Source organism: Lolium rigidum, chromosome 7, assembly GCF_022539505.1.
Source record: "Lolium rigidum isolate FL_2022 chromosome 7, APGP_CSIRO_Lrig_0.1, whole genome shotgun sequence".
Classification (NCBI taxonomy): domain Eukaryota; kingdom Viridiplantae; phylum Streptophyta; class Magnoliopsida; order Poales; family Poaceae; genus Lolium; species Lolium rigidum.
In genome coordinates, this window is record NC_061514.1 from 237,404,897 (window position 1) to 237,419,304 (window position 14,408).

General features: G+C 46.7%; 1 protein-coding gene across 1 annotated transcript; it reads right to left on the reverse strand.

The window, feature by feature from the left end:
* Positions 1 to 932: 932 nt before the first annotated feature.
* LOC124677052 lies at positions 933 to 2,323 on the reverse strand. The gene has a single exon (XM_047213048.1). It carries the CDS (start codon positions 2,060 to 2,062, stop codon positions 1,205 to 1,207), a length of 858 nt encoding a protein of 285 aa, XP_047069004.1. The 5' UTR covers positions 2,063 to 2,323; the 3' UTR covers positions 933 to 1,204.
* Between the last annotated feature and the right edge of the window lie 12,085 nt (positions 2,324 to 14,408).

The following is a 14,408-nucleotide window of genomic DNA, read 5'->3' on the forward strand; positions in this document are numbered from 1 at the left end:
ATTCATCAAAGTGTTCAGCATACTTTATTATTGTATTACCACACATGTCGTTGTGCTCTCCTGTCTGAGACAATTCACTTTCAACAAAGGGCACTTGAGATGGTTTGCAGTTTCCACCTATAGAGAAAATAGGAAGATGGCTGGAGGCTTCGCAGCATCTCCAGGACCACAATATAGGGCCTAAATAACACCAAGACAAATCTCTCTTGTGATCATTATTGGCTGCATTTATCCAGCTCGAATTAAGATCGAACATTACATGATTCTACTTCCCTAGATTATCGCCCAGGGATTGTATCATACCAGGACTGGATTCAACGTGCCATATGAAGCATTGCTTAAAATAGCAGGTAAAGGTCAACGATGAGTTCATTCCAAACAAGGCAAACAGAAAGATGGAGTCAGATGGAAGCACAGAGATATCTTCATAGATTTCCTTGTTGCGCTACTTCCATTAAATTGCCAACAGATCAACCAATGTTTCCTAAGGAGATCGTAAACTTTATAGCAACCTTTGTCTACAAGAGTATTATGAGTGCATAATTGTAAGGACTATGGCCATCTCCTATTACGGGTTTTCGATACAGTGGTGGGCACCACATGCAATGTATTAATGGAGGAAAAGGAACAAGAGTAGAACATTTCATTGAAAAGCTGACTAGAAATCAGTTGCAAATTGCAAGTCACCAAGAGTATAGCCATTCCCTGCTTTAGTACAACAAAATGCAGAAACAGAAAACATAGGCAGATGGCTAACTATTGATCAGTATTAAAAAGGAGTACCTGATAAAATGGTTATGCCAAATCTTAAGTTCAAGAAACTAGCAACATAAGGAAGATTATTTGGCAATGCTTTTCAAACAGCCTGCAGAATGACTCTCTAATTTCGTAAACAAAAATTAAAGGCACTGAAGCACTCATTGGCATCAACATGGACAATAGGCACTTAAGCCTGAAAGGATATTGCATCAAACATAGATTTCATGCATACAAATAACAGACAGAGCTTGTTTATCATGACTTTGCATTCATCAACAAAGAAGCTAAAGGGTCCATACTTGATCCAATCACAGACGGTGAGGTCATGAGGAAAAGAGCAGCTAGGACGATAAGAAGCAGCACACTCAACAGCAGTCAGATGAAAGGTACAGCATCCAATTTATAACCGCGCACGGCCATCATGGGGATAAGAACAGCCAGGACATTAAAAAGCACCACATCTGTCAATGGCAGTCTTGATGAAAGGTAAATCATTCACTTCATAATTCTGTAAAGCCGGAAAGAAGGTATGCTGAACAAGGCTTTGTTTGAGCTGATGCAAAGAAATATTGAGGCCTTTGCTATCATGACGGCAACTGGCAACCAACCTGCCCTTCATGTTGATGTGAAGCAGCCACTGATCAAAATGGACCAGCACGAGCACATCATCACCCTCAGATGCAACCACCACATTCCAACCTCTGGATCGTTCAAATCCTGCCACGAACTCCGCAGCCAGCAGTTCGACCCGGTACTTGAAGGCCCAGACCTCACTCTCGTAGTCGTGCAGCACCCAGATATCAACAACTGTCACAGCATCATTATGCATGTACATGGCGAGCATGCCGTCCATCTCAAACAGATATGAGCCATGTGTCTCAAACCGATATGTTCTTTCGGGAAGAACCGGAGCACGCATCAGCCGGAATGACTCGGATGTTGTGTCGAATGCCAGTATCATCTTGCTTCTGGCCTGATGCTTCGCTGGGTACCAATGCAGGCTGCCACGGACCAGCACAGGTGTGCCGTGTTGCGCCTCCACCTCTGGCCACCCGATGCACCTGGGTACCTCATCGCAGCCCAGTGTGAGGACGTACCACGAGTCTTTGTCGCCAGGTACCTTACCTTCATACATCACCTTGCAGATCTGGCTCCGGTACAGGAGCAGTCGGTACTGGCCCGTAGGGCGGTGCGGGTAGATCCCGGAGAAATGGAAGCCACGGAGAATCGGCAGGTCACCCCACTGGCGCGTCACCGGGTTGCAGATGAAGAAGTGGGTGCGGTCATACTCGTCAATGGACATGACCAGGAGGCCGTCGCAGGAGGCCACCGCACGGAGTTTGGGGTCGATAAGGCGGGCGAGCGGCTGGATTTGGGCGGTGGCGGCCCGGTGGTCGAAGGCGATGATGTCTTGGTGACAATCGACACCGTATTCGAAGCCGGAGAGGAGAGGGAGGGATGGCTGGTGGCCGTGGTGGGCCAGGAGGAAGTGGCGGGTGGAGGTGATGCGGCGCCAGGCGCGGCAGACGGCGCGGCAGCGGACGAGGTTTCTGGGGGGCAGGCGGACGAGGATCTCCCAGATGACGATCTCCTCCGGGAGGCCGCCGCTTACCGGCGCCGGCTCGGATCTTTCGGTTGCGGCCTTCGCCATGGCCGCCGGCTGGGAACTCACGGTGGTTCTCGATTTGGTATGTTGTTCCCAGGAGTACCGTTGACGATACCCGGTAGTAATGGACCTTTTGCTGGGCTTAGCCCATCTTTGTTCCGCAGATAAGTTTTGCTTTAGGGCATCTCCAGCGGCGCGATCCCGCCGCGACCGAAAATGAGTCTCGGCCCTGCTCCAGCGGGGCGAGCGAGTGATCGGGCCGTCCGCGGTGACACGAACCTGGTTCAAATATACGCCAGTTTTGCGTCTTCGTGGACGCTCCGCGGTCGTACCGAGTGTCCACCGAAAATGACGTAGGACCCGCGCGTCAGTGGCAGGAAGGTCGATAACATTCCCGCCAGTTGCCATTCCCGCGCGAAAAATCAAAGTAGACCGGTGTGAGCAGTCCAGAAGCGATGGACGTCCTCGCCGCTGCAGCCACCACCATGGATGTCGAGGTAACCCTCGCACCCGCCGCCACCCCACACTCCCCCGTAGCCACGACCATAGCCAGCATGGAGGCTGCAGCTCCGGCGGAAGCAAAGCGGGCCGCCACCGGCGGCCGGGACGCAAAGCCGAAGGCGGAAAAGAAGGTGTTGTGCAAGGAGGAGAAATGCGCCGAGGCCGCGAAGCGTCGCGACCGGCGCAAGAACCTGAAGGAGAGGAATGCAGCGGCTGCTGGCCAGCAGGCGTGGCAGATGCAGGTGAAAGCCGGCGTCGCGCAAGTAGGCCTACATCCGAGCTTAGCGGACGCCTACATGATCGTCAAGCGAGAGGGGATCGTCGGCGTCGCTCCTCCGGCCTCGTCGGTGAGCTCGGTAAGTTCCGAGCTGCGTCCTGGAACTCCCGCTCCCTTGCAGGGCCACCCGACGTCGCGGTTCGCCTCCGGCGTGGCGCCGGTGCAGTTCAACGGGGCGCCGGTTCCCGACCTCAACCGGACGCCTAGAAGCAGTGACTCGTGTCCGGGCGCGACACACAATACGCGCCAGCTGCCGGAGGAGAGCATGCGGGAGCCCCGCATCCTGTTCGACGAAATGGCAGCGACTGCCTCGACGATGGATGACCCGGTATGTGAGCTCTCTCAATGTGTGCGACTGCCGTGTATCATGCGTCCGACGTCCGGTCATTCGTAGGCCTATTGGAAGGACCGGCATGAGACAGACATCCAGGCCATGATCTTCGGCGGCGGCTTCCTTGGCGACGACGGGGCCGCGACAGGACCGCATGATGAGTGGGCGCCGACGGAAGATGCGGAGGACATCGATCACGCACGGTTGTTCGCCGCCTAGGCCACGCAGCCAACATCCGTGTGCGTCGACGACTTTGAGGATGCGCCAACAGAGCCTGACCTCACCACGGACAATGCTACGAAGAAGAAGGGGGAGAGCCACAGGACACAAGGATTCATCGACGACGAGGATAAGTGTTTGTGCGACGCGTGGCTGGCAACAAGGCATGACTGTATTAATGGCGCCCAACAAAAGGGCAAGGTGTACTGGGCCAAGGTCATGCAGGAGTACAACGAGACCAAGATGCACCCGCCCTACCACATCCCAAGCCCTCGCACGGAAGAGTCCCTCAGTAAAAGATGGAACTACATCAAACAAGAGATAAGCAAGTTCTGCTCGGCCGTCGAACATGCAAAGAGCCACCCCGTAAGCGGCGCTGGCGTGATTTCGGTGGTAAACAAGATACAAGCATCATCATTCTATTCTATTTACATCATTATATGTACATCATTAGCGGCGTCGGCGTGCTTGCAGGTATCCCGGGCCTTGGAGAGGTTCAAGGCAATGCATAAGAAGGGCTACCATATGGTCCATTGCTGGGACAAGCTCAAGGACGCGCAAAAGTGGAGGACAAGCTTTGCGGCCTACGATCAAGCTGTCAAGAATGGAACATCGGTCAACTTCGACGGCGAAGACGACGATCATGGCCGTGAAGCCCTTCCACCTCGTCCCCGAGGCCATAAGGGCTACCAAGGCCGATCAAGCCCGGGAGACATAGGCCATTGCGTTCACCTAGAGCCTGGAGAAGATGATGGCCGTCAATCATACCGCCTTGGCTACTAGGGACGAGAAGAGGCGTCTGGAAAAAGAGGCCGCTGCTACCATCTACCTCAACCTCACGAAAGAGGTCATTGAGGTCCAAAGAATGGACGTCGAGGCCAAAAAGACAGACGTCGAGGCCAAATTGCGTGACGACGAGGCCAAGACCCGTGCAGAGGACACAAGGATCATGCTAGCCGACTTGAGCAGCGTCGACGACGACACCAGGGCCTGGTTCATGAAGAGGCGCGCCGAAATCCGCGCGTGAGACGCCTGATCACCGGTGCCATGCGCCCAACACCTTGGCCTCCTTTTGGACTTTTTATGCTGTTCAGACCTTGTTGTGCCCCTTTTGAACTCCACTTTGCGCCGTACCATGTGCAAAGTGTGATGAACTTATTTCAGACTTCAATTTGAGGTTGTAATTTCGTGCAAATTTGAGCTAATTTGAGGGTACAACCTCTTTTCTGAATTTCCTGAATATAAACTAGCCCGCACCAAAAATGCGTCGGCCCGCTGGAGCCATTCCAGACGCAAACGGACGCACGATCATTTCCGCGTCCGTCAGACGACGCAAACGGACGCCCGCGAATATTTTGAACTCTGAAATACGTCGCGCCGCTGAAGATGCCCTTACAGGCAAACGAACTTCATCAATTGTTTTTGTCTTCTACGACAGAAGTTGTGTACTCCACGTCACTTATACACGGTATGATAATTTTGTCTGCACTAATACAATGATCGTGTCTGTAAATAGCATGTTTCAATAAAAATTATAGAAGGCAGGCATCCATGCAACAACAAAATAACAAACTATAAGTTTTCTGTAAAAACCATTATGTAAATTCACATATGCAACACCGGAGGATTACTGCTAAGGGTTGCTATGTGACAATCAGGGGCGAAGCTCCCGATAGTGTCAGGTAGGGCAGCCGTCCTACCTTAATTTTACCGAATACATTTAGATGCGAATGCTTATTATAAATAATTTAAGTGGTCACACGTTAGAAACGGATTTCGTATATGAAAGTTAGGCTTGTTTTAGTGAACTCTTCGCAAAATCGATCACGAACCCAAAACATAGATGACGCACTAAATACATAGACTCATATTCTAGGTTCAATACGATTGAAAGTGCGACACGGTTGAATACAATCCTTCACATCTATAATCAGGCCTCGGGGCAGCTAGTAAACAGAGCTAAAAGCTCTGTGTTCTTCTCGCCATGCACATCTCTGATCAACAGCGCCTGGCAGTCAAGGCTGAGTTAAATATCGAGGTCGAAGCTTTTAGTGAAAAGTACCTCGGTCTCCCCACAGCAGCCGGCAGTCTAACCAGTGAAGTCTTTGAGTTTATTGCGGACAATATGCGTGGCAGTGTCAATGGGTGGGCGGAGAAGCTTATGTCCTTTACGGTCAAAGAAATTATGATCAAATCTGTTCTCCAAGCCAAGCCGACCTATTGCATGAGTTGCTTCAAATTATCTAAAGGAACATGTAGCAAGATGAGATCGATCATGGCAAAATTTTGGTGGAGTGGCTGTCTAGATAGAAAGTCCATGCACTGGCTTGCATGGGACAAGATCGCAGTTCCAAAGGGGCTGGGTGGAATGGGCTTCAGGGACATGGATGCCTTCAATATTGCCCTCCTTGGTAAACAAGGCTGGAGGTTAATAACTTTTCTTGATTCCTTGTGTGCTCAAGTCTTAAGGGCACGGTACTACCATAATAAAAACTTTATGGAGGCGACGGCACCAAGGACGGCGTCACACACTTGGCATGCTATTCTTGCCGGCAGGGAGGCACTGGCGAGGGGTATTATCAAAAGGGTAGGCACTGGAGAAAGTATATACATTTGGGAGGACAATTGGATCCCAAACTCTGGTACGCTGAGGCCTTTATTTCGCCCATCCGATGCCACGGCAGAAAAGGTGAGCGAACTGATTAATGGAGAAACACATCAATGGGATATGCAGAAAATGGCTGCGAATAAATTCAGTCAATTGGACATTGATTGCATTATGCAAATTCCTCTTAGTGGCAGAGCTGGAGAGGACTGGGTTGCCTGGGCATATGAAAACTCCGGTCTGTATACTGTCAAGTCTGCCTATCGTATGCTTGTCTCGCAGGTTGGTGAGGAGCTAGGTATGGCGAGTTTATCTTCTTCCCATGGTCAGGAGGATCTGTGGAAACGTTTGTGGAGTCTGAAGGTGGTACCGAAGGTGCGCGTTTTTTGGTGGCGGGTTATGCGAGGCATTGTGCCGGACTACTCAACCCTCACCCGGAGGCATGTCAGAGATAATAGCACTTGTACGGTATGCAAGTCTACTTCAGAAACTTTATTCCATGCGTTAGCTGAATGTCCTCATGCGAGCCTGTTCTGGTCAGCAGCGAGAGATATTCTGAATATCAAGTTACCAAAACTGCACCCGAGCACTTGGGCGGCAGATATTTTGTGTGAATCATGGTGGTCACAAGAAGATCAAGCTAAAGTGATCACAGTGATGTGGTCCATCTGGTCATCGAGAAATAGGTGGACACATGGCGAAAAGGGTTTCGATCCGAGTGTGGCGATTAAGGCAGTGCATGATACGCTGCTGGAACTTGAGTTACCGCAGAAGAATGTTGTCCAAAAGATGGATAGGCCAGAATGCACCTGGCATGGACCAAGTACTGATGTGATCAAGATTAACTTGGACGGTGCAGTTAACACCCAGGATCGGGTGGCTGGCAGCGGAGGTGTGGCAAGAGACGCTCAAGGTGGCTTTAGAGGCTCATAGTGCAAAGCTTACCCTGGCATAATGGACCCTCTAATAGCAGAAGCGCTGGCGTTACGAGATGATGTGGTTTTTGCTCAAGCACACAGTTTTAGTCAAGTCCTGTTTGAGACTGATTGCTCGGAGTTAGTGCGTCTCTGGGAGGAAAGAATAAGGAATCGCCCTTTGATTGCCCCTCTCCTCGAAGAAGTTAGTGTCTTAAGTCTAGATTTTCAGGCATTTTCTATTTCCTTTGCTCGGCGCTCAGCCAATAACTCCGCACATGAGTGTGCACGCTACGCGTGTCTGCATAACATGTCAGAGGAATGGATTGAAGCGAGCCCGTTTTCCTTCAAAACAGTCTTAGAACTGATTGTAATGGTTTTGTTATGAATTAATAAAGTCTGAGACGTTCTCCAAAACAAAAATTCTAGGTTCAATGTGAATAATCTTTCTTGTATTGCATAGATTTATCATCCAACTTAGTATATACAAAATAACATGGAGCTATTCATTATGCATACTTGGAGAATTAGAGGCTTTCGAGATTTCTTGATATTTAAAAGGCACGTGATGCTCCCTCCGACCATGTTATCACCTTCTTGAGATGACGCTGGTTTTACCGGTGGCGATAACAACAATTAAAAATGGTATTTCCCAGCAACAAAGATCATCAAGACAGAGTTGCGCATCGAACGAGGGATATCCAAACGTCTTGTTTTAAAGTAGGAGATCAAATACTATTGTTCAACTCTCGTTTCAAGTTCTATGCAAGGAAGTTAGCATCAAAGTGGAAAGATCATTAGTTGTGCAGGAGGTGTATCGCTCTGGAGCCATTAGTCTTCATGGAGGCTACAAAGGTAGACCTCATGTTGTTAATAGACAACGTCTTAAAATTGCAGGCCAAAAATTTGTGGGGAAGTTGGAAGAGTTGAATCTCCAGAATCTCGAAGCCATATTCGCAAACAAATATCCCTTGCCATGTATCAGAAATCAATAAAAGTTAAGTTTCATGTGCGTAACGATCTCGAAATATCTTCATCTTTTAGGAAAGTCATTATTTTTGGAAAATAAAAAGCGTGCAGCGAAAGATTTGGACGAAACAGGGTCTTGAAGGGGGGAAAGAGCCTAAGTGGCGCCAACATGGCTCTTTCGCCCCTCCGAAGTCCGTTTTGCCCCCGTTTCGACTCCAGCGCTCCATCTTACCCTAAAAACCGTCAATATATACCCCTTCTCTTCTGATCTAATCTCGCATCAAGTCTTTTCGAGCGTACCTTGTTTTCCTACCTCCTTTCATTCTCTTAGCCATGGAAAGTTCTGGATCCGATCTAGGAGGAGAAGACTCCGAGAAGAGGGGTGTGATGAACTGCTACCTCAACTTTGTGGTGACTCCTTTGAAGACCTTGACCATCAAGGAGGGGGTGTTGCTCATGGAGGAGGTGAAGGCTCCCAAGACCGAGAGCACCCTAGATGAAAAGCTGGAAGTTCTGGAGGACACCGCCTTCAGGTATGGCACTGTGATTGAGCGCATCCTTGATGCTCATCACTTGATGAATATTGAGATGGAGAATAAGGTTGAAGCCTATGAGGCAATGATCAAGGATATGGAGGATAAGTATGTGCACACCATCACACAACTGGATAGGTTCCAAACCCTCATGTGGGATCATATCTGGGCATGGGCAGCCCAGAACGGGCCCGCCCGGGAAATTCAGGGCTAGGCGGGCTATTCTTGAAGCTTGGACCGGGCCTTGGCCTTAATTTACAACCCACATCAAAATTTGGGTCGGGCTCGGGCCTCAGTTTACAGCCCGAATTTAGCCCGGCCCGACAACACTACGTTTTGTGGAGATCTACGATGTCTCCTTCCGCATCCCCACCTACAGCCGCCATCTAAAATACCACGCTGACTCACAGACTCATAGTTCACAGCCCTATCTACACAAATCAGTAAATCACCTCTCCCAGATCAAAGCCGGCAGCCACGCGGAAATGGCGAACTCCACCCTCCCCTCGACCCATCTCCCTCCCGTTCCTCTCCTTGTGGTGCTCGTCGGCAGCCGCATTCGTCCGCCCTTGTTTCTTGGCCTGTCGAGTGTCGTCATTCGCCCGCACATAGATGCCGCCGTCCTCCCGTGCGTGGCTGTGCAGATATCCTCGCGGTCTTGTTGTGAGTCAACGCCTAGTTATCAAGTTGGAATCCATCCAGCGGAAGCAGCGTCAAAGGCTCAGGCAACCAGATGCCCCTAGCATAGTTATCTTTGTGTGTTTGTAACTCTGTATGAAGATCTAGCTCTGATCTTTGCCTCTCTGCACCTCTCTAAGTTCATCCTTAGTTCATGTAGATCTACTGATGTCAGGGAACAAGGTCACGTGGATGTGTATGTATGGATCTCAAATGGATCTAGACATGTATCCATCAATATGTTTGATTCCTTTTTCCCCCCAAATTTCGTATAGATTTCAGGCCATGGGGTCGGGCCTCGGGCTCTCGGGCTTTGCCTTGGGTCGGGCTGGGGCTTAGAAAACACAGAATTTCGTTGGGCTGGGCTAGGCTCGGGCATAACCTTTAGGTGTCTGGCTTTTGTTGGCCCGGCCCGACCCGGCCCGAGATATTCCAATGTATATGTGGGATGCAGAAAACCAGAACTGTGAGTATGAAGACCGCTTCAAGAAAATCGCCGAAGCTGCTTCCACCAATGTCCTTCTACAATGGGAGGCCCTATCCTTGGAAGCTCAAGGAGTGGGACACCTATTATGAGGAGAACGACACCAAGAAAGAAGACCCAACGACAACACTCTAAGCTTGGGGTAGTTTTATCCAGTTTTTTATGCTTTTTAGTTTATTTTATTGATTTTAGTCATGATCTTTAGGTTGGTTCTGCTTTTATCTAGTAGGTTGATACGTCTCCGACGTATCGATAATTTCTTATGTTCCATGCCACATTATTGATGATATCTACATGTCTTATGCATACTTTATGTCATATTTATGCATTTTCCGGCACTAACCTATTAACGAGATGCCGAAGAGCCAGTTGCTGTTTTCTGCTGTTTTTGGTTTCAGAAATCCTAGTAAGGAAATATTCTCGGAATTGAACGAAATCAACACCCAGGGGCCTATTTTTCCACGAAGCTTCCAGAAGACCGGAGGACTTACGAAGTGGGGCCACGAGGCGCCGCCACAACAGGGCGGCGTGGCCTGGGCCTTGGTCGCGCGGCCCTGGTGTGTGGGGCCCTCGTGTGGCCCCCTGACCTGCCCTTCCGCCTACTTAAAGCCTCCGTCGCGAAACCCCCAGTACCGAGAGCCATGATACGGAAAACCTTACCGAGACGCCGCCGCCGCCAATCCCATCTCGGGGGATTCGGAGATCGCCTCCGGCACCCTGCCGGAGAGGGGAATCATCTCCCGGAGGACTCTTCACCGCCATGGTCGCCTCCGGAGTGATGAGTGAGTAGTTCACCCCTAGACTATGGGTCCATAGCAGTAGCTAGATGGTCATCTTCTCCTTATGTGCTTCATTGTCGGATCTTGTGAGCTGCCTAACATGATCAAGATCATCTATCTGTAATGCTATATGTTGTGTTTGTCGGGATCCGATGGATAGAGAATATTATGTTATGTTGATTATCAATCTATTACCTATGTGTTGTTTATGATCTTGCATGCTCTCCGTTATTAGTAGAGGCTCTGGCCAAGTTTTTACTCTTAACTCCAAGAGGGAGTATTTATGCTCGATAGTGGGTTCATGCCTCCATTAAATGCGGGACAGTGACAGAAAGTTCTAAGGTTGTGGATGTGCTGTTGCCACTAGGGATAAAACATTGATGGTATGTCCGAGGATGTAGTTATTGATTACATTATGCACCATACTTAATGCAATTGTCAGTTGTTTGCAACTTAATACTGGAAGGGGTTCGGATGATAACCTGAAGGTGGACTTTTTAGGCATAGATGCATGCTGGATAGCGGTCTATGTACTTTGTCGTAATGCCCAATTAAATCTCACTATACTCATCATATCATGTATGTGCATGGTCATGCCCTCTCTATTTGTCAATTGCCCGACTGTAATTTGTTCACCCAACATGCTATTTATCTTATGGGAGAGACACCTCTAGTGAACTGTGGACTCCGGTCCATTCTTTTACATTGAATACAATTTACTGCAATACTTGTTCTACTGTTTTCTCGCAAACAATCATCATCCACACTATACATCTAATCCTTTGTTACAGCAAGCCGGTGAGATTGACAACCTCACTGTTTCGTTGGGGCAAAGTACTTTGGTTGTGTTGTGCAGGTTCCACGTTGGCGCCGGAATCCCTGGTGTTGCGCCGCACTACATCCCGCCGCCATCAACCTTCGACGTGCTTCTTGACTCCTACTGGTTCGATAAACCTTGGTTTCTTACTGAGGGAAAACTTGCTGCTGTGCGTATCGTACCTTCCTCTTGGGGTTCCCAACGGACGTGTTAATTACGCGCAATCAAGCTCTTTTTCTGGCGCCGTTGCCGGGGAGATCAAGACACGCTGCAAGGGGAGTCTCCACAATCCAATCTCTTTACTTTGTTTTTGTCTTGCTTTATTTTATTTACTTTCTTGTTTGCTGCATTATATCAAAACACAAAAAATTAGTTGCTAGCTTTACTTTATTTACTGTCTTGCACTCTATATCAAAAACACAAAAAAAATTAGTTACTTGCATTTATTTTATCTAGTTTGCTTTATTTACTACTGCTAAAATGGGTACTCCTGAAAATACTAAGTTGTGTGACTTCACAACCACAAATAATAATGATTTCTTATGCACACCTATTGCTCCACATGCTACTACAGCAGAATTCTTTGAAATTAAACCTGCTTTACTGAATCTTGTTATGCGAGAGCAATTTTCTGGTGTTAGTTGTGATGATGCTGCTGCCCATCTCAATAATTTTGTTGAACTATGTGAAATGCAAAAATATAAGGATGTAGATGGTGACATTATAAAATTAAAATTGTTTCCTTTCTCATTAAGAGGAAGAGCTAAAGATTGGTTGCTATCTCTGCCTAAGAATAGTATTGATTCATGGACTAAATGCAAGGATGCTTTTATTGGTAGATATTATCCCCCTGCTAAAATTATATCTTTGAGGAGTAGCATAATGAATTTTAAATAATTGGATAATGAGCATGTTGCACAAGCTTGGGAAAGAATGAAATCTTTGGTTAAAAATTGCCCAACCCATGGACTGACTACTTGGATGATCATCCAAACCTTTTATGCAGGACTGAACTTTTCTTCGCGGAACCTATTGGATTCAGCTGCTGAAGGTACCTTTATGTCCATCACTCTTGGTGAAGCAACAAAACTTCTTGATAATATGATGATTAATTACTCTGAATGGCACACGGAAAGAGCTCCACAAGGTAAGAAGGTAAATTCTGTCGAAGAAACCTCTTCCTTGAGTGATAAGATTGATGCTATTATGTCTATGCTTGTGAATGATAGGACTAATGTTGATCCTAATAATGTTCCGTTAGCTTCATTGGTTGCTCAAGAAGAACATGTTGATGTAAACTTCATTAAAAATATTAATTTCAACAACAATGCTTATCGGAACAATTCTAGTAATAACTATAGGCCATATCCTTCTGCTGATGGTAATAGTTATGGTAATTCTTATGGAAATTCTTACAACAATAATAGTAACACACCCCCTGGACTTGAAGCTATGCTTAAAGAATTTATTAGTACACAAACTACTTTTAACAAATCTGTTGAGGAAAAGCTTGATAAAATTGATATTCTTGCTTCTAAGGTTGATAGACTTGCCTCTGATGTTGATCTTTTAAAATCGAAAGTTATGCCTAATAAGGATATTGAAAATAAAATTGTTACTACAGCAAATGCCATCCAAGTTAGGATTAATGAGAATATAAGATTGATGGCTGAATTGCATGCTAGGTGGGAAAGAGAAGAAAATGAAAAACTAGCTAAAGAGAATAATGTAGCTAAAGTTTGGACTATTACCACCACTAGCAATGCTAATGCTCCACATGTTGCTGCACCTCCTACTAATAATGGTAAAAGGATTGGTGTTGGCAATGTTTCCACTTCTAATGCAAAGCCTGCAAAACTGCCGGAAACTGCTAAAACTGCTGAAATTGATAAAACTGCTGAAATTTTTCAAAATATTGGGGACAATGATCCCATTGCTGTAGATCATAATGGTTTAGACTTTGATGATTGCCACATCTCTGAAGTCATAAAGTTCTTACAAAAGCTTGCTAAAAGTCCCAATGCTAGTGCTATAAATTTAGCCTTTACAAAACATATTACGAATGCTCTCATAAAAGCTAGAGAAGAGAAACTAGAACGTGAAGCTTCTATTCCTAGGAAGCTAGAGGATGGTTGGGAGCCCATCATTAAGATGAAGGTCAATGACTTTGATTGTAATGCTTTATGTGATCTTGGTGCAAGTATTTCTGTTATGCCTAAGAAAATTTATGATATGCTTGACTTGCCACCATTGAAAAATTGTTATTTGGATGTTAATCTTGCTGATAATTCTACAAAGAAACCTTTGGGGAGAGTTGGTAATGTTTGTATTATGGTTAACAATAACCTTGTCCCCGTTGATTTTGTTGTCTTGGATATTGAATGCAATGCATCTTGTCCCATTATATTGGGAAGACCTTTTCTTCGAACTGTTGGAGCTATCATTGATATGAATATTAAATATCAATTTCCTCTCAAGAAAGGTATGGAACACTTCCCTAGAAAGAGAATGAAGTTACCTTTTGATTCTATTATTAGAACAAATTATGATGTTGATGCTTCGTCTCTTGATAACACTTGATATACACTTTCCGCGCCTAGCTGAAAGGCGTTAAAGAAAAGCGCTTATGGGAGACAACCCATGTTTTTACTACAGTACTTTTATTTTATATTTGAGTCTTGGAAGTTGTTACTACTGTAGCAACCTCTCCTTATCTTAGTTTTGTGCATTGTTGTGCCAAGTAAAGTCGTTGATAGTAAGGTTCATACTAGATTTGGATTACTGCGCAGAAACAGATTTCTTTGCTGTCACGAATCTGGGCCTAATTCTCTGTAGGTAACTCAGAAAATTATGCCAATTTACGTGAGAGATCCTCAGAAATGTACGCAACTTTCATTCAATTTGGCATTTTCATCTGAGCAAGTCTGGTGCCACTT

Excerpts from the sequence above, each read along its gene's own strand:
- LOC124677052 (XM_047213048.1), bottom strand. The coding sequence starts at position 2,062 with ATGTCCATTGACGAGTATGACCGCACCCACTTCTTCATCTGCAACCCG.